General features: G+C 39.7%; 1 protein-coding gene across 2 annotated transcripts in view; it reads left to right on the top strand.

Moving 5' to 3' along the window:
- Nucleotides 1-19,829, top strand: part of AKAP6 (A-kinase anchoring protein 6) — a 552,477-nt gene extending 532,648 nt beyond the window's left edge. For both annotated transcript variants that reach the window (XM_044232056.1, XM_044232057.1), the window contains 2 exons: nucleotides 10,387-13,802; nucleotides 18,857-19,829. In XM_044232056.1, coding sequence (XP_044087991.1) covers nucleotides 10,387-13,761 — 3,375 coding nt within the window. In that variant the 3' untranslated portion in view covers nucleotides 13,762-13,802; nucleotides 18,857-19,829. The remainder of the gene's footprint in view (nucleotides 1-10,386; nucleotides 13,803-18,856) is intronic.
- The last annotated feature ends 966 nt before the right edge of the window (nucleotides 19,830-20,795 follow it).

The raw sequence follows: 20,795 nt of genomic DNA, 5'->3' as shown, positions 1-20,795 counted from the left end.
GATTTGGGAGGAGGTGGAGGTCACCTACATTATATTTCCCTGATTGCTTGCTATTTATTAAGGGGAAAAGAAAAGCAGTCAAGGTTTATGTAGTTAACGTACGCTACGCTGTGCACGGAGTGCAAACAAAGCAGAGATAAGTCACAAATGCTACTGTTGTTGAGTGCGTGGAGTAGTAAATTCAGCAGGTCTTGCCCACGTTATTAGCTACACTGGCCGGTCAGTGTCCTGCCTCCCTGGACTATAAACTCAGCATATTCTCTAAATTGCCAGCTTAAAGAATCCATATCTGAAGGGTCTGAGGCTTCTAGTTATTTTTTGTTATTTTTGCCTTTGCCTTGCAAAAGGATTTTAAGGGATTAAGGTGACACTAAACCTCTAATATTGCCTTATTTTTTTTTTTTTTAATTTACAAAATGAACTCACATTTTGAGGTCATTTTTTCTCTAGAATGAAATTTACATGTCTTTGATTTGGGAATCTTTGATTCGGGTTACAGTTTGAATTAACGTCCTGACATTCAAAACTCTCAAGTGCCTCCTCCATGAGAGACCAGGACCAGAGCTTCTATTGCAATCAAGATGGAGTTTTTAAATCTAATCGGATCTTAGGATCCTTAGTATTTCTCTCTTGAGATCGAAAAAGAAAATCCCCCCAGGGATTCTGTGGTTTTAACATGTCTAAGGATTCTAGGAATCAAAAGTATAAAAATCTCAGGAAACTTACATCAAAGATGTTTATTACCTTATAGGAAAATTCATCCTGAAATTTCAAGCAGCTTTTCCAGCATCAAGTGTAACTTGCGTACTCTCCCATCACTTTTATGGAGGGAATAGTGACAACGCAAGGGAGGTGTCCTAGCAACTCTGAGAATGTTTAGCTCTCCCTACGTCTGAATGCCGTTATCTTTAAAGGAGTCTATTAAAGGTATAAATCAAGTGGAATAAAATCAGATAATAGAAACAAGGGTTAAGCCATCATAAGAAAATGAATTATAGATGAGCTGCCTGTTAATCATCTTAAACCTTGGTCCAATCAGATGAAAAAGTCAGAAAAGCAAGATAAGTTTGATTGATTGGGAGGGAGAAGAGACTGAAATTGTATGTACCATTTTTGATAATCTGGTTTATCAAAATTGGCCAACATTTTAGTCTTAGTTTTTTTTTTTCCCCCTCTAAATGGTGCACTGTAGTCACAGTCTTAGAATTAAAAAAACAAAAACCAAACAAAACCACCCACCGCTTATTTATCTGAGAGGAACAGACGATTAAGAACTAGAATAATACCGTGTTGGCTTTTCATATGTACCTTGTTGAGAATGAAAAGACACACAGTTCTCTCAGCTAATATGTGCTTTGTAAAGGGCGTTATTTGGTATTTGGCTTTTTAGGCTGACCTCCGCATGTTGGCAAGGCCGTCCTTACACATTAAGCTACCTCAGGAGCATGCCATAAATCTCATGTTCTTAGATTTCGGTCTGAAGTTGGAGACCCAACTCTATGTCACAGAAAAGCCCATGTGCTGGGAAATTTCCATTAGTTGACAGCGCCTTTAACCTCCTCTTTACTACGAATATGCTCTGCAGGTTTAAAAAAAATGTAGGTTTTTGTATTAATGAGAGGTCCTTATCATAAAGGAGGGACAAGAGTCTACTTTTCGCTAAGGCAAAGGTGAGGCAAAATTGATCTCCAGAGGCATAAAACTCCAATGTTCTGTCAGTCCTGACAGTCAAAAGGCAAACACCAAACAGCTGAAAGGATGCCAGCAAAATGAGGCCAGATATTACATTAGGGGGAAACAAGTTATTTACGGGACTTGGCATGTGGTTCTGTCACTGACTCCTAAATGGGTTTATCACGTGCTAGAATGTAGAAAATGCCACCATCTTATTGTGGGTTGGGGTTTTATGACTTTATTGAAGTTATGTCTCTTCTGTACTTCCTTTTATTTGTTTCAGTTGTATATGATACTGAAGAGGTCAGATCAAGACATCCTTTTATTTAAAAACCTGTTCCTAAGTTCTTTTTTGCTTGTTTCATTTTTAAGCCATTCTGAATTTAGTTACTTTCTTGAAACTCTAGAGAAAAATTTTCAGGGAAACAAAATAGTGACAAAGAAGAGCAAGATACCTAATTTTCTCATTCACTCTGTTGTGAATATGATGAAAGTTTCAGTATGTTTGCATATAAAGCAACAGTCAAGACAAAATGATTTATTTACCAATGGTAGCAGATGATTTTTTGAGTTACTTCCCGTAAAACATTCGGAGTTGGATGGGAAGGGACCTTTTTCCTACAGTGGACACCTAACAGATATGAGTAATGATTTATACCATAATTAACATGCTTAAGGACAACATAGCTTGAAGCAAGGCATCTGACTATTGCCATGTAGCTTTAGTACTACCAACACTGAGACTACTGCACCTATGTGTTAGTTAGTAATTATGACAATATCTAAATGTCTTTAATTGATTGGCACAAAGATACTGCTTCTTTTTTTTTTAAAGATTTTATTTATTTATTTGAAAGAAAGAGATCACAAGTAGGCAGAGAGGCAGACAGAGAGAGATAGGGGAGAAGCAGGCTACCCACCAAGCAGACAGCCCAATGCAGGACTTGATCCCAGGACCCCAAGACCATGACCTGAGCCGAAGGCAGAGGCTTAACTCACTGAGCCACCCAGGTGCCCCAAGATACTGCTTCTTGATCTGAATAGTAGTCCCGGGGGGGCCGGCTCTCCAGTGAAACTGAAGTTGTAGAAAAGAAAGAAAGCAGTGCTTCTATTTCATGGATCCTTCTTTCTTCTGTGGAATTCCTTCCTACAGCCTCAGGATCACCCTGCTTATTGAACCTTATACATTCTTTGGCTTCCATGGTTTCTCCACTTCTGTTCTCCTTCCAAGACTGATGCTGGGGGACACAAAAGGTGGTGAAGAGCACCTGTTAGGACAGGGCTCCTGATTTCAACAGCAATGTTACTGGGGAACCAGGCTTTCTTTAGGCTATTCTCTGTCATATACGATGCTCAATCCTGACCTTCCAGCCTCTAGGACCTGCCTTCTCTAAGGTTACAAATGAACTTCTTCTTGCTAATTCAGTGGTCTTCTCTCACCTCCCATTCTTCTTATCTCTTCTGCTCTTAAAACACTCTAAACTACCCACTGCTTTAAATGTCCCCTTCTCTCAACTTCCATGATATTATACCAGTCCTCCTTACATTTTCCTGCTGTTTGTTTCCTTTGCTGGTTGCTCTTCCCTCCTATGAAAGTACCCATAAAATTCTATCCCATCTGCCTTTGCTTCTTACTGTTCCCTCTTCTTGCAATGTCCCCTTCCCCTATACTTTCTCTTGAGTTCCTTTCTCTTAAACGTAGTGTATATGCCCTTCAAAATAATAGACAATAGCAATGATGGCTAAACTCAAGGCAGGGAAGTCTATAGGGTGAAAAGAGGCAAGACAGAACTGTGAGACATCCTGTCATCTAAAAGGCAGCTGAAATGGATTTTATGAGGAGGCTTAGCATCAAAGTAACCAAAGGAGGAGGAAATTTTCAAGAAAAATGGAGTCAAATACTACAGAGGAATCCAGTAAAATAAGGTCAAAGGAGATTGGACCAGCCCAGTAAATAAGGAGCCTATTAATCCCACTCCTGTCTCCTCAAAAGAGCCTAATGCATCAAAACAAATGAAGTTGAGCTAAGAGAAGTACTACATACAGGATGCTCTTTTCTTCAGCATTTCTGACGATGATGAGCATGCACACACACCAAACGAAGAGGGATGTAATAAAAAGATCATCTTTATTGGTAATATATGCACCAAAATATACATGAATTCAGATATATTATCTGAATGTAATATTTTTTACAAAAATTTACAATATTTTTGTAATATTGTAACATTTTTATAAGCAATTTCCTTCAGAGAGTGATAAAGTCCTGTTATGTTTGATGGTATTACAGGCTCTGAAACTCAATGGGACTGAAGACTCCTGTTAGCTTGTTTGTTTATTTTATTTTATTTTTATATTTTAAAAGATTTTATTTGTTTGAGCGAGAGTACACACAAGTGGGGGAGGGGGGTAGAGGGAGAGGGAGAGGGAGAAGCAGACTCCAATGCGGAGCTCGAATCCAGGATCCCAGGATCGTGACCTGAGCCAAAGGTAGAGCCACCCAGGTGCCTGTTTTTTTTTTTTTCTTCTTTTAATTGGGGCAAAAATAGCATAACATATAATTAATCATTTTAAAGTGAGCAGTTTACTGGCATAGAGTACATTCCCATGTTGTGTAACCAACACTTCTAATTCCAAAACATTTTCAGAAGGAAACCCCACAGGTGTTGAACAATTGCTTCCCTTGTCCCTTCCCTCAGGCCCCTGGTGACCACCAATTTGTATTCTGTCTCTAGGGACTTACCTAGTCTGAAATTTCATATAAATGAAGCCATACAATATGTGACTGAGCATAATGTTTCTGAGGATACTAGCATACTGAGCATAATGTTTCTGAGCATAATGTTTCTGAGGATACTAGCTTTTCTAATTGAGAGGGGGCACCACCTAGAAAGTCAGAAATTCTCTAGGTGATTTCACCATGGCAGAATGTCACCTTTGGATCTTTCCCCAGATCTTTTGAAGAGGTCATGGGACCACAGCCCAGTCTTCATGCAATTCACGCAGGAAAGGTTTCTGAGAACCAGCTTTCTGCCAGGCACTGTTTCAGGTTCTGGGGCTCTTCTGGAAACAAGACAGACAGAGCCCCTGCCATCATGGAGTTTACATCGGGGAAGAAAATCCCTGATCCTTAATTTTGGACTCTCTTTTTTGTCCCTAGGCCCTGTTGAGAACTAAAGCAATTTTTTGCTATTATAAAACTCACTTTAGAACAACATCCAGTGGATTTTTCCTTTTCAACTATTTCAGAAATGTCGGTATAGTCAAGACTAGGAAATATGTCCATGTCAGCACTCATTTTAGTACAATTTGTGAGATGACTTTGGGTTTTACTTGTCTGTTTTGGGTTTCTGATCAGCTTTGTTATTGAAAAAGAGCATTTGCTAGAACAGTTTTTGATCATTAGTGTGAGATAGACTTTCAAAGCATTTTCTGAGCTGAGACAAGTTACTTTAACATTATTGTCAATCTGATAGATAGTGAGCAGGATTTGATTGCTCTCATGTGTCAGTTGTGATAGAATTTCACAGACAATGGACCTGCCTTTAAAAAAAAAAAAAAGATTATTTTCAGGAAATAGAAAGTGCTTGAGTTATGGGCCTTGCTGAGGGCTGGGCAGGTGTCTTTTCTCCTCTGGTTATTCCTGAGGGATAAGCCCAGTCAGGACAGACAAAGACAAACCTACACCCTATTTATATTGTAGTAAAGGAGTGAGTAAAGTGTCTAATTGATGTTTATTTCATTAAGTTTCATGCATGTGGTTGTGCTATAGAGATTATTCAGCCAACCACCAGTCTTCATGAAAATATAGTTATGCTTATTTAATTGTCAGCCCTGTCCCACTTCAGCAAAGGGAATCTATGCTGATAACTGCCAGTCATTGGCTCCTACTGTGTGCCAACCTCATGCCCTCTCCATAGGACTTGACATATATATTCTCTTTTGAAGCTCCCAACACTCCCTAAGGTAGATCCAATGTGCTGTGATTATCTTGGGTATACAAATGATAGAACTGAGGCCCATTAAATAGTTGAACTAAGTCACTACTAACTGTTAAATAACTTGTCCAGGACCACAGAGCTAACATGTGAGAGAAGAGAGTCAGGATTCACACTGAGATCTATTTGAATTTCTGCCCTAAATCCCAAAATGATTGATAAGCATTTAGTGAACATCTTTGCTTTTCATCCTATTTCTTTTTTCATCTATATTTTTTCATGCTAACTCTGAATCTACCTCAGCCCAAAAAGAGGCAGATTACAACAAACCCCAAGTTCTCTTAAAAGCTGTCTTTCCATTTTCTGAAAACTAGCAATTTGTTATGGTTGTTGATGTTGATTTTGTTTTAAAAAAATTTCCACCTAAGTCAAGTTTAGGAAAACAATTTTGCATCTAATGCTCAGATACTCTGGTTTTAGATTTGGAGGGGGAGACAAGAAAAAAATAATTGCACCAGGAAAACAGAACAAATATATGAAAGTTGTAATTTCCCTTTCTTTAATTTAACTCCCCCACCCTGATCCATATATGTAGTTTCTCTATCCTGTCCATAACCTCAAACTTCCCTGTGGTCTGCTTTTTGCTCTAAGGTAAATATACAGCTCTTTACTCAATTACAGTTAATGATGTTTGTTTTTTAATCATTTTTATTTATTTGTATGTTTTTGTTATATTCTACTTTTCTATAGATAAATCTCTATTCCCAGTACTTTGCAAGTGGTATTGCTTAATGAAGTCCTGGACCTGAAATAAATAGGAGGAACACAAATTGCAAGACCTCCTAATGGTTTTGCCCATTTCGAGCACCAGAAGTTTGACTGGAACATTCTGTTCATGCTGATCTTTTTGACCTTCTTTAGTTTTTCAAAAGATGCAACTATATCATATCATACCATATCTGTTGGGTTGTTTTATAGAATGTCGGGCTCCTTCATCCCCATACGTTAGCTGGTAATGTGTTTCTCCTCTCTTACAAAAACCCACTAAAATTTTAAGAAAATCCTAGAAATGCAATCCTGGGAGACATAATTCAATTAAAGCCATATAAGTACAGAAAGAAATGAATTCTGATGTATGTTACTTGCTACAGTTGGAATCTTGATTCTTTCATCCTCATCATCTTTTCTCCAGCCTCTTTTACTTTTTCTGTATGTATTGTGGTGAAATATAGAACCTACTTCCAAGAATTAAAAACAAAACAACAACAACAAAAACCAACCACCAAAAACCCAGCATGAATTAATCCACCTGTTTCTTGAGCAGATCTTGAAGGAGTGTGTGTGTGTGTGTGTGCAATTATTTCTATAGAGCTTTTAGGTTTAGGACAAACTCTACACCAGTGAAGCAAGTTTATGAATGAAAGAGCCTCACACAAATTAATTTAACTCAGAATTATCTTTGAACTTTCAGTGTCTCTATTGGAACCTCATGAACTACTCACCATCCTTTTGGTTTCAGTCAAGTATTAGATTTTGCCTAAATCCATTTTTGATTTATCACGTTATCAAAGACAGGAATATTTGTGCCTTTTGAAAAAGTACTAGACAGTTTCTCTAGAAAAATAACGACAAATGGTTAATTAGCTTGAGCATTACTGGCTGCTGAGCTATCATCAAAGAGAGCATTCGACCAAATAATTTTCCTGCCAGTTACATCTCTCTATACACATATCATTTCTTTTAAGGATAACTTTTTAGTTATATAAATATCCCATGCCCTTCCTCTTGGAAACTTTCCATACTTACTTGCTCCCAGGGGAGGTTTTATGTTTGAGGTTAAATCTTGAGGAAATGGAGATTTTATTGAAAATATTGACAGAATTTAATCCACAACAGAAGGGAGTGAATGAGGGCAGAACAAATCGCACTTCTTTAATATATAAAATTTTAAGTCCGAAGTCAATGATTTCCTAAAGATCTTGTCAGATAGTCCCAGGAATTGACATATAAAAAATTTCAGCAATTACAATAAATTTAAGAGAGTATAGGAAGAGAGACTTAAGGAGGGGAAAGGACAATATTACATCCTAAAGTTTCATGTTTTTCCTGTGGCAAATTTTGACCCCAACTACTAGTTGAGCAAAAGATTTGTTCTTTAAGGTGCTGCTGTAAGTTTTCCACTTCCTGAGGCTTGCATTTGTAAAGCCATAGAGGCAGCATTTGGTCAGAAAACGACTGTGTCACGGAAGACAAGTCCAAGTTACAGGCGTCACTTGGGCTAAGCTCCTGACACACACCCAGATGGCACAATTCCCGCATCTGGTGTGAGCCCCCGGGTTTAGGACTCTCAGAGAAAATCCGTGCTGCTAAATGTTGAAGCCAACCAGAGAGTTACAAAGAGAGTGTCTCTGAAAGACCAGTTCAATTATTTATTAACACTCTCAGAGTCCGGTGTCAGGCAAGATAGTATTTGAAATTAATACACTATTTGATTAGACTGATTGATTGTTTCTACAGCTGAAGATTTTAACATTCACTAGCCATACTAACTGGTCATTAGTGCTTCCTTTATCAGCAAGCAAAGAATAAACAGAAATCCTAATAAAAATTCATCACAGTGAATGTACTCCATACCTAAGCGAGTATGATGACTGCCAGTGTTCTAGATGAACTGCTCTAACATTGGCAGCATGAAAGGTTTCTGTCAGAAAATATAAAAATGTCCCTTAATTAATGTTTACTTTGTAACTGGACTCTTTTAAACTTAAGTAGGCTATACAGATAATCTCTTACATATCCAGTATAATAAAGTGCTAATGGGTATTTTACACTTAATGAGGTTCTGTGGTATCCTTTAACTACTAGTGCCAGGAAAGACTGAGGGCTTCTTAGGGAAGTTTTGTGAATGTGTTTCTGGCGAAGCCTTTCCCCACCCCCTACTGAGGAATAAAAGCATCATGGCCTGTTTTTCAAACAGACCCTTAAAATAATTCTTAATTGTAATGCAAATATGCTGACCTATTATACTATGTGACATCTCTCTCTACCTACCAGGTCATGAATCCCTTATGGTTTTTAGGGCAAATTGAAAGGAATAATAAGGAGGGAAGGTAGGCAGAGAGAACCCTTTATGAATTGACTCAAGGCCACTCTCGAGCAATACTGCATGGACTAAGAGTTAGAGCTACCTAATTTTGACTGCCTCCTCGGTTTTTCACAAGCATTAGCTCAGTAGTATTCAGAATTATCTCAAAAGATCAATAATGCTAGCCCCCTTCACAAGTGATACGAAGAGGTCAGCACTCGGAAAGGTTAAGCAATTTGCCCAAAGCTGGTAGGTGGCAAGGTCAGCATTTCAACTACTTGGCACTGTTCTAGAGCCATGCTTATCTGTTTGACTACCCTACATAAACAGAAGCTGAGCTACAGAATTCTGAGTTTCTGTCTGTAGGTGAGCCTGTCAGGGCCTGCATACCTGTATCACCTCTCTTGGTTCTGGCATGAATCTGGACAGCTGGGCAGCAAGTGAGGATGGTGAGGGAATCTGGACAGAGTCCAGGAGCCCATTCACCCATGATGTCCCAGACTAATGTGTCAAGCTCTACCTAAACCAAGTTAAAGCCAGAACATCCAAGGAAAGATCAAGGATCCCAACTGTGCTGGCAGAATGAAATGTAAGAGAATCTGGGCTGAGTCAAACTTGAGAGTCAGGAAGTCTTCAGATAGTTGTTATTCTAGGTCTGGAGGGGAGGGTTCCTGCTTATAATAAACAGGGGCAGGACTGACAATAGTGAGGCAAGTTCATAAGATCGCAGTAGAATTTCTGTCATAGGAAGAGACTGGGGAAGGGAGAGAGAGAGAGAGAGACTAAGAGAACCAGGGCTCAAGACTCAGGGTCCAATAGCATGTAGGTGAGAAAACCAGTCAAGTGTTGTCTATCTTGGATCTATTTGGGAACAGGGCCAAATTCTGAAAGGGAAGGCAGAAGAAAAGATGGACAAACAAGGGTGTCCGGCCATGAATGGCTCTACAGGTGGTTACAAGCCTATTTTACTTCCCCATGGCAAAAGCTGCTTCAAGTGGAAAGCCCAAACATATAGAGGAGGGAGTCTGCCACCTGTGGCTACAAATAGTATTCCACTGTGGACTGCTAGACTAAGAGTATCAGAGCGAATGTGCCTTCAAGATGTCACAGGCTGGGGGCACCTGAGTGGCTCAATGGGTTAAAGCCTCTGCCTTCGGCTCAGGTCATGATCCCAGGTCCTGGGATCAAGCCCCGCATTGGGCTCTCTGCTCAGCCGGAGGCCTGCTTCTTCCTCTCTCTCTGCCTGCCTCTCTGCCTATTTGTGATCTCTGTCTGTCAAATAAACAAATAAAATCTTAAAAAAAAAAAAAAAAGATGTCACAGGCTGTACTCTTTCTACCTTCATTTACCTCACAGTTTTATCTTCACCCAATCCCAGGTTAAAAATGTAGAAGAATCGAAAGGAAATGGTTTATTCCAAAAATTACAACTTGACTCTAATAATCTTACATTTTAATCTACGTTATTGCCTTCAGTGACAAATTACTATTGATAGAAAAACCCATTTCAATAATTTTGGATGTTATTCCAGAGGAGAATAGAGCTGATAATTATGCTATCTTTCAAATCCATGCTTGGGCAAATTTCTTTCCCGACTCTTCCAAGAGATTTTGAATGGATAAAATGTTCATGCTTGTGTTCCCTAATGCTTCTTCTTCTTCTTCTTCTTTTTCTCTTCCTCCTACACAGGAGACTTTGAATGTGATTGATCCTGGTTTGATGGATCTAAATGGGACGAGTGAGGATGCCCTGGAATGGGATGAAACTGACATAAGCAACAAGTTAATTAGTTTGAATGAAGACTCAAATGATCTTGATCAGGAACCCCAACCTGTCATGCCTGCCTTAAAGCTTGAAGAGATAGGTAGTGAGGACCCTGGTTATGAAGAAGAGGCAGGTGACCATGGGGGATCTCAGTATGCCTCGAGTATCACTGCCCCCTCCAGTCCACACATTTACCAAGTGTACAGCCTCCACAATGTGGAACTCTATGAGGACAGCCACATGCCATTTCTGAAAAACAATCCGAAGTTCACCAGTGTGACACAGCCTAGTGTTTTAACAAAGAGTCTCAGTAAAGACTCTTCATTTTCATCCACCAAATCTTTGCCGGACCTTGTCGGAGGTTCCAATTTGGTGAAGCCCTGCCCATGCCATGGAGGCGACATGAGCCAGAATTCAGGCAGTGAGAGTGGAATCGTGAGTGAAGGGGACACTGAAACCACCACCAACTCAGAAATGTGCTTGCTCAGTGTGGTGGATGGGTCCCCAAGTAACCCTGAAACTGAACATCTGGACCCACAAATGGGAGATGCAGTTAATGTGTTAAAGCAGAAATTTAAAGATGAGGAGAAACGCATTAAGCTTCCAAACAGCTCTCAGTCATCCATTTCACCAGTGAGTTGTGTAAATGGAAAAGTTGGAGATTTAAACAGTGTTACCAAATATACCCCTGATTGTTTGGGAGAAGAATTACAAGGAAAACATGATGTGTTTACATTTTATGATTACTCGTACCTCCAAGGCTCAAAACTCAAATTACCAATGATAATGAAACAGTCACAAAGTGAAAAAGCACATGTGGAGGATCCCCTGCTTCATGGTTTTTATTTTGATAAAAAGTCCTGCAAATCTAAACATCAGGCTACAGAGTTACAGCCAGATGCACCTCCCCATGAAAGGCTTTTGGCAAGTGCATCCCATGAAATGGATCGAAGTTCATATAAAAATGGTAATGGAGAGAAGACATTCACTGGCATGCAGAATGGCAGACAGCTCTCCCTGTTATCCCACAGCTCATCTATTGAGTCCCTTTCTCCAGGGGGTGATTTATTTGGGTTGGGCATCCTTAAAAATGGCAGTGACAGCCTCCAGCGAAGCACCTCTTTAGAAAGTTGGTTGACATCCTATAAAAGCAATGAGGATCTTTTTAGCTGTCACAGCTCTGGGGACATAAGCGTGAGCAGTGGCTCAGTTGGTGAACTGAGTAAAAGGACACTAGATCTCCTGAATCGTTTGGAGAATATCCAGAGCCCTTCAGAGCAAAAGATAAAACGGAGTGTCTCTGATATGACTCTCCAAAGCAGTTCCCAAAAGATGTCCTTTAGTGGCCAGCTGTCATTGGACATAGCATCTTCTATCAACGAAGACTCGCCAGCATCTCTTACAGAACTAAGTAGCAGCGATGAGCTCTCTCTTTGCTCAGAGGATATTGTATTACACAAGAACAAGATCCCAGAATCAAATGCATCATTCAGGAAGCGCCTGACTCGGTCGGTGGCTGATGAAAGCGACGTCAATGTCAGCATGATTGTTAATGTCTCTTGTACCTCTGCTTGCACTGATGATGAAGATGACAGCGACCTCCTTTCTAGCTCTACCCTCACCTTGACAGAAGAAGAGCTATGCATCAAAGATGAGGATGACGACTCCAGTATTGCAACAGATGATGAAATTTATGAAGAATGCAACTTAATGTCAGGATTGGACTATATAAAGAATGAACTGCAGACTTGGATCAGACCAAAGCTTTCCTTGACAAAAGATAAGAGAAGGTGTAATCTCAGTGATGATATAAAGGGCAGTAAGAATGTCAGTAGTAGTGAGATGACCAATCCCTCTGATACCCTGAACATCGAGGCTCTACTTAACAGCTCCATCAAATGTCTCTCCGAAAGTAATGGAAACGGCAAGAATTTATCCCACACCCATGAGTTAGGGACAAAGGGTGAAAATAAGAAAAATATTTTCAAAGTCAATAAAGACCCGTATGTGGCTGACATGGAAAATGGAAATATTGAAAGCACGCCAGAAGGGCAGAAAGATGAACAGAATGGGATCTTGAAGGAATCGGAAAGTCTCGGTACAACTGGGAAGAAGAATTCAGACAGTGAGCATTGTAAGTGTAAAGTATTTATGGATAGCTCAGATGATGCAAATATTGCTGGAAATGAATTTGTTCCCCAAACTATTAGACACCGTCCAAAGAAATGTCAAAACCACCACCATTTTGAAAATCCAACAACTGCTTCTACTCCCACTGAGAAGTCTTGCCCAGAGCTGCCTTCAGAAGCTAGAGTTACCAGTAGGCAGGATTCTGATGTACTGAAATCTTCATCTAATGATGCACCAAGCGTGGCTGGAAAATCTGCTCGTTGCTGCCTTGCACTTGAACAAAATGAAACAGAGGAGAACGTTTCTGTCAGTGACAACATTTCCTGTTGTGACTGCGAGCCAGATGTTTCCCATCAAAAAGATGCTGAGGATTGTTCCGTACACGACTTTGTTAAGGAAATCATCGACATGGCTTCAACAGCCCTAAAAAGTAAATCTCAACCTGAAAATGAGGCAGCTGCTCCTACCTCGTTAACTCAGATCAAGGAGAAGGTGTTGGAACATTCTCACCGGCCCATCCAGCTGAGAAAAGGGGACTTTTATTCCTACTTATCTCTCTCCTCTCATGACAGTGATTGTGGGGAGGTCACCAGTTACGTGGAAGAGAAGAGTAACACTCCAGTGCCACTGGACATGACCGACTCTGGCTTAGAGGACAAGGAGGAACCTGAATGCTTCTTCGAGGCCTGCGTTGATGATGACCTGGATGGAGATGAGCCCTGCCTCTCCAGCCCTCCTCCAGACAAACCTGCTGTTTCTGGTGAGGCTTCTGTGCCCCAACAAACAGCAGCTGGCTCCCCTGAGTTTAGCGATACATCTCTCTTGGCTGAGGAGGCAGACATGATGGTTCTTTCAAGTCCTCCCCATCAGGAAGTATCTGATGTTGGAAAGGAAGCGGATGGTTTGCCCCAAGCTACAATCTGTGGGGAAAGCTCAGAGGTAACCACTTCAAGGCTGGGCAGTGAAAAGGAAAGTTCAGAAAACACAGGTGAATCAGGAATGCCAGAAGAACATAATGCTGCTTCAGCCAAATCTGGAGTTCCAGAACTCTCCTCAAAGGCAAAGCAGCCAAAAGACAAGGCTGCATTGCATCCCAACTCCAAAACTTTAACCTGTGAAGAAAACCTTCTAAATCTTCATGAAGAACAACATAAAAATATGCATAGGTAGAATGCAACCCTCTCCACGCATGAAAATCATCTCATTGAAAGGTATGTATGCTCCTCGTGTTTTAATATATATTATTAATAATATTTTAATATACATTTAATATATATCTATATATACTTCCACTATGAGTTTGAGTCAACAGTGCCATGATAGGAGAGAATACTAGTCAGAATGACTGGTCATTGCAGACATTTATCAGAATAACACATTTGGGGGGAAGAAACATTCACAACAATGCAAGTAACTGCGAGGCAAAAGGGAAAGAGACGGTCACAAGCGACATTTTTAGTGACATTATTTTTATTACATAATTCTGACAAGAAGAATGTTAAATTTGAGGAAGTAGCCAGATAATTCAGGACCTCACATCCTGCCACTGAGGGAGGAAAAAAGGTTCTCCCAATTGCAGTTAGACCCTCTGATCAAAATGCATGCCCAGTGACAATGCCCCCCGCTTCAGTTTCCTGCACACAGAGCAGCCCACTCCCTCGGGTGCCTGGAAATGAACAATGATTAGGTTAAAGGCTGCATCTCCTGATCTGGGCCTCCCTTTTATGCTTCTGTCTAATGCAACTATCATCACATTTGCTTCCCCAGTGGAAGGCTGTGCTGTCACAGCTCCTAATCACGGCCAAGGCCAAGGACTCAAACAGGAGGGAAAAGTTGATGTTAGGGAAGAGGCTCCTATTTATCCACACACAGACCGAGAACAGGCCCAGAAAGCAAATGCAGAGCACATACATGACAGGTTAATGGCGTTTCGATAAAAACAGAATTTTTTGAATTTTGCCTGAAGGTGACAGGCTGATTTCCATCAAAATTTTTAAGAAAGTCATTCCACTCTTCATATTTAATAAGACAGCTATTGATTGATAATTCTGAGATGATGGTATAGCTCGAAAAGTGACACAAAAATTCAGTTATTTTCCATTTCTGAGCCCCAGTGGTGAATACACTTTCTCAGTCAAGTCTAAAGAAGAAAATTTGAGCTTTTGAATATAAGAGTTGTATTTCACCAAAGTGTGAGGTGCCGAATGCCATCTCCACCCCCCACTCCAGAAGCTTAATGCTGTAACCTAAACTCGTGCTATAGGAAATGAATTACAGAAGCAATCTACCCTAATTTGTTAACTTATTCAAATAACAGTTATTATACTTAACTATGCTAAAGATTATCTTTTTTGTGGCAGATTGTTTATTTTTTGATGAGCCTAATTACTGATTTTCTAAAAGTAATTTACATTTATTACAAATACATCTTTTAAAATGTGACAGATAAATGTTGTTCCCATAATGTATTATGAAAAAAGTTACTATTTAAAAACACATTATTTAATTTGAAAGATGAATGGCAAACATCATTATTTTTTTTCCTGCAACACCTGTGCCCTAAGCTCATTAAAATGTGTGATTCTGTGTAGAGCTGCTAGAAATGGGGAGGGGGGAATATATACCATATATATACCCTAAAAATAAACTCGGTATGCAAAATTGAAGAAAGACATCCTACCTACTAATATAGCTCAACTAATTTTCTGTGTTTCAGACTCAATTTACAATTGGCCAGAAGTGAGGACAAAAGTAGGAGAGAGAGACATATATTTTCTGTGAAACATGTCCACCCCATAATCACATTCTCCATCAGTATGCAGTAAAGCTGACCATTAAGGGAGAGTCACTGCAATTCTAAAAGCTGCTTCTAAACAAGTTCTGTTAGTACCGATTGTTACTGCTGGCTCGGCCGAGCCCTGCAGAAGGGCTGGTGGAGCCCGACTGATTTTTGTTTTCTGCAAGGGGATAGAGGCTTGAAAGCAACATCCCTCAGAGCAAGATGTTGTGTGACCGGGACCCTGAAGTCACCGGTCATGTGGAGACCCAGAGTTCCAGCAGCACTGGCCTTGGAGAAGCCCCTGGATCGCAGCCTCCCTTTTAGATACTTTGGGAGTTTTCAGTCTATGACGTAGCTAGAGAGTGGAAATGGGAATAATAAGCAGCTCCATCTTTGGACTTGGGCAAGTGAACATGCTGTGCTGTTGGGTGGGCGCAGTGCTCACATTTCACAGGCATGACAATGCAACGCTATCAGCTGGCCTACCTGCCAGTCAGCAATATTTTGTGGAGCCCCCGAGATGCGGTTCCTGGCTCTGTCTCAGACAATGGGAGACGCAGCCAGATTTTCCTTCTACAGAACTCACATGGCCCCAAGTGATTTGTGATCAGCCAGGGGCCATTTCCATAGTCATATCCACTGGTCCTATTCAGTTTTTTTCCGTATCACACACCCCAGATATCTGGATGCCTACATTATTCCCCCGTCATTAGCATTGGGTACCTGGGCATAGATATTTACATTTTGTTAAAATACTACCAACCAGGACAAGTTATTTAATCGCAAAAGGCTGACATGCCTTTGGTGTTAAATATCAGGAATCCTTAATAAAGTTATTTGGTAGGTATGAGACTTCGTGTCTATAAGAGCTTAACTCTTGTCATTGTTCTTCCTAGAAGATTCAAAGGAGGGGGGAAAAAAAGCTCTACTTTTTAAAGGGATTTCAAAACCATCAGTTGGAGTGCTCTATCAGGATAATAAAATATACCACATTCAATTTGCTGGGCCTTTTTTTCCCCCCAGAAATAAGTTCTCAGATGATGAAGTTATGTCATCTGGAAAGAGCTACAACTTAGAACAGCAGCTACAGTCTACATCTGTACCAAGAATTTTTTTCAAAAATGTTTTGAGGTTATTCATTTACTGTTCTAATTAAAAACTCACTGACGCTATTGAAGTTTTAAACATGGTCTCACACAGGATGCATCTACACTGATTTCTAGGCACACTGCTGTGCTTTTCACTATTTTCATTTCTGTGCCATGTTTCTACCAAAATAGAGAGGTCAGTTACAGCAAATCACATCAAAGAAAAGGTAACTGGATAGATCCAGAAATTTCTGCCTCATTTGGAGGAAGCACATAATGTATGTCTGGAGTGCCTCCTAGGACCTGCCTAAGAGATGTACTTTGCACTAATCTTTTTGCTGTATTCTGACAGTTATTTCTTCATAATCCTCATCATAAGCCTCTGATCTTTGGTGAATGATTTAACCGTAAACTTCAGGCTGGATAAATCCTGTGGTATAAAAATTTCACTCATCACATTTAGCCAGCGTGTACTTTTTTTTTCCTTTTTTATTTACTCTGGTTTTCAGTTTTGTTTTGCTGTGTATGGGGTGTGTGTGTGTGTGTGTGTGTGTGTCGGAGGGGCTATATTTAGGATGCATGAATTTCCTTCAGAACTTTTTACTCCATTGCTTTTCCTGTCTTATTGGTCTGCAGATGTGACTGTGGGTAGCTCATCGATTTTAGATTTTCAGCAATTACTTGTATTTATGAATACACATATTCATACCCAGTATACACATACCCAGTAAAATTGCTCCTACTTGGTCATTACAAACTGAGAAAACTTTAAGAGCAAACATTTCTCATGTATACGATGTAAATTCTTACTCCGTTAGTTGGATTGACACTAAGTGTTTAATATGATCCAAAGCTGGCCCAGCAGGCTTAAGAAGCTATTCTTGGTGATAGTATATTAATTTTTTGCTAAACGACGCAAGTGGATCCTTACCAAATTTACCTTTAAAATCATTTTAATAAGTCAAGATTCTGGTAGATGTGAAATGCTTTTTAATTATCCAGCACTTCTGAATAACTAGCTGCCATGCAAAATAAAAAAGATTTTATTGGTTATCACCCATCACACATGCACAAACACACACACATGCACACGCACACGCGCACACACACACACACACACACACACACCCCAGATCTGTGCTTCAGTCCATTTTGCCGGCCCCTTTCGGCCCCTTTCCAAGTGGGCCAAGTTAAAAGACCTGATTAGCCAGAGAGAATTTAAATACTGGCATTTAGTAAGACAGGCTTTGCCTCACCTCAGCATTCCTCACTCGGTGTCTATATTTCAAGTGAGTCCTGGCCTCAGCATTTGAACAATGTACCATTGCACTTTCTTGAGTTACTGCAGCATTTGACTGTACCAAACTTTGGCCCATCTATTCCTGTCTATCTCTCCCTGTTCTTGAGAACCTGCCTTCTCTCCCCAGCTTCCTGAGACTTCAGCCAAACCACATTTGCTGAAGTGTTTCTGGCTCATAAATAGGTTACATGATTATAGAGAAAGAGAAAGATGGAGAAGGAGAATATTTAGGTCTAGAAAGACAATAAAGCAACCTGACATTGGTCACCAGAACTCGGTTTAAACCCAGACAAGCAAACCCTGCTTTATTTGACAGCTGGTCAGAGGACCTCAAGTAATTGCATCTTCTACTTCCTATCCCTGGAATTTAGCTGTTCCTCACATCCAACTTGTTGCTTTCAGCCTCCTAGAAGTAGGCAGAACTGACTGAGTTTAGAACGAATTTGTATCTGAGCCATCAAGATGTCCAGAAATAATAGTGTCATTTTTACTTTCACAGGGCATCTGTACCTTAAATGAAATGCATTCATATTCGAGCTAGAAACCCAGGTTAGATCCTTTTACCAGTAAGGGACTGAAACATTTGGGGTTGTGACAAAGCTGTGAATATTTCATCACCATATAATGGTGGAATTGTTCAGTTCTACTGTCACACATACAGTCCCTAAGGAAAAGGTTCAACCACCTGAGGGTCCGAGTTCCCAGGCTGTGAATCACTGTGGATACTTGGCTGTGTCGCTTGGAACCAGCGGCCTCACATTTTCATAGTGATTTGAATCTATCTTGAGTGTTCAAAACTGAGTTCACAAGCAAAAGAGTAGATGATATCCAGAGAAAAGTTCAAACTTGATGATTTTTCTTGTTTTCTTTAAAACCATGTATTTTAAAAAAAATCAATGCATTTTTCAATTGATTCTGAAACATTTTTGTCAATAATGTGAACTGTTGGGCTATTAAAATCACTTCGTTTTGTATATCCTTTTGTTTCAGAACATTAGCAGGTAGTTCCAAAATGGCAGTCTTCCTCAGAGGGCTCAGTTTTGCCAATGAAACAGTCCTTTCTGATGCCTTTTCTTATCACTTTTTTGTTTCTTGTAGATAAGCCTGACTCAGGGGTGGCCTCCTCGTCCCACCCCGGGCTAGTCTGTGGTTTCATCACGTCACTGCCATTTGTCACATTGACCTCTCCCAAGACGAATCTTCCCTCCGAATGCGATTTGTCCACATGAGCCTTGTGATCTGGATTGTGCACTGGTTTTCTTTAGGTGATTGTCTTTGAAGTTTGGCGAAGCTGCTTGTTTTCCCATGGATTCCTGTCCCGAGCTACCTCTGCCAGCCCTGCCTCTCCAGCGAGACTTTTCCGTTTGCCTCCTCCCTCCCCATCTACTCTTTAAAAAAGTTCTGCAGTCCACCAAATCGATGGTCCGTTAAATTCACCTGTCTGGAATGACACCCCCAGCCCTGCCCGTACTTGACCAATTTCATGTTTGAGTCTAGATTTTTTTCTTTTATGGTATGATGCCTATGTTTATCGAAAGAGGTTTACCTAAAAGGCCAACATTTGATTTGATTGCAGCATACAGAAGAAATACTGGTCTTTCTTTCAAAATTAAGCAACTTTTAAAAGCGCCATTTTATTTATTTTATTTTAAAAATGATTATCTATGCAGCACTTCAAGAAACAACTATATGGTGTTGTATATTATAAACTGGTGACATTCTACTATTAAATTATGTACAACATTTTCGTTTTTTATGCTTCTTGAGGTGGTAATGAGAAAAAAGTTTTTTAAAAAAGTGTGCCTTGCTGTATTTCTTATACCATTTATTAAAAAGCTGCTTTCACGGTAAAATTATGTTGGTTTGAAAGGAGGAAATAGCAAGGTTAAGATGTGTGAATAATTTCTGTATATATGTATAACCAAGTACAAACATTGATGTATAATGACAGTATAAAATGCTTTCATGTTTATGATGTCTAGTGATGTGGAAAATATAAGCCTTAAACCATTAGATTGCATGGTAATTAAAATTGGCATAATAAACATAGTTTATTGGGGGAAAAGGAAAACCAGTGATCTCTTCTACCTGTGTTCTTTACCAAATTATTACATCTGATTCTGGAAAAACTACAACACATAGTAGTTTCCAAAATACCCATATTGCATAAGAGACTTAAAATTACTTAAACTACACCTGAAGCGTTCACAATTTTCAAAATCTTTCTGATCACTATAAAGATCTTAGAACACAAATGATTAAATGCCAGTTCCCCTAAACCAGTAAGAACCTATCCTAGATTTTTTATCTCTACTTATCATTAAGGGTTTGATATTGGATTTCAGGCTACCTAATCAGTCTCATATTTATTTTATGTAATTCTTTTGAATTTGTTTGTTAGAAAGATGGTCTAGAAAATATGACTATTTTGACTTAGACTATAGATTTAAGGTGTATTTATTTTGTGTTAAAAGAAATGAGCTAAGAAATATTCTATCTGGTCTTTATTGCTCTTCTTAAATGCAGTTTTTAATTTATATCCTAACACCTACTAAAGTGCCTGATACACAGTAGGTAGCCAATAAAAATTTACTGAAGTTAAGTATTGATTTAGACAGTATGGGTGACATGCACCTTTTCATTTCGAGACACCTGCACTAAAACATAAATTACTAGGAAAATAGGTAATGCAATCATTTATTCAACTGATAGCTAATTAACACCTTTTATCTGTAAGGACTCTTCTAGAGTGGGAGATGCATAGATCAGCAAAGGCCCTGCCCTCAGGAGGCTTACCTACAGCCCAGATGCAGGGAATACACAAATGAGAAGCAGTAATTGTTCTGCAGGCAAGGATGAGAGCAGAGTGGTAAATGAGGCACAGAGACGGAAGTAGCAAGTAGCAAAGAGGGATGAGCTGAAGAGAAGGGCTAGAAGGGACCAGAAAGTTAGACAACAGAAAATGAGTGAAGTTTTATTGCAGGGTTAGTGGGCAGAAGGTAAACTGGGAGACTGAATGAGGAGTCTTTTAAAAAGT

Source organism: Neovison vison, chromosome 13 (assembly GCF_020171115.1).
Source record: "Neovison vison isolate M4711 chromosome 13, ASM_NN_V1, whole genome shotgun sequence".
NCBI lineage: Eukaryota > Metazoa > Chordata > Mammalia > Carnivora > Mustelidae > Neogale > Neogale vison.
Note: the sequence above shows the minus strand (reverse complement) of the source record. Positions and strands in the feature narration are given on the sequence as shown.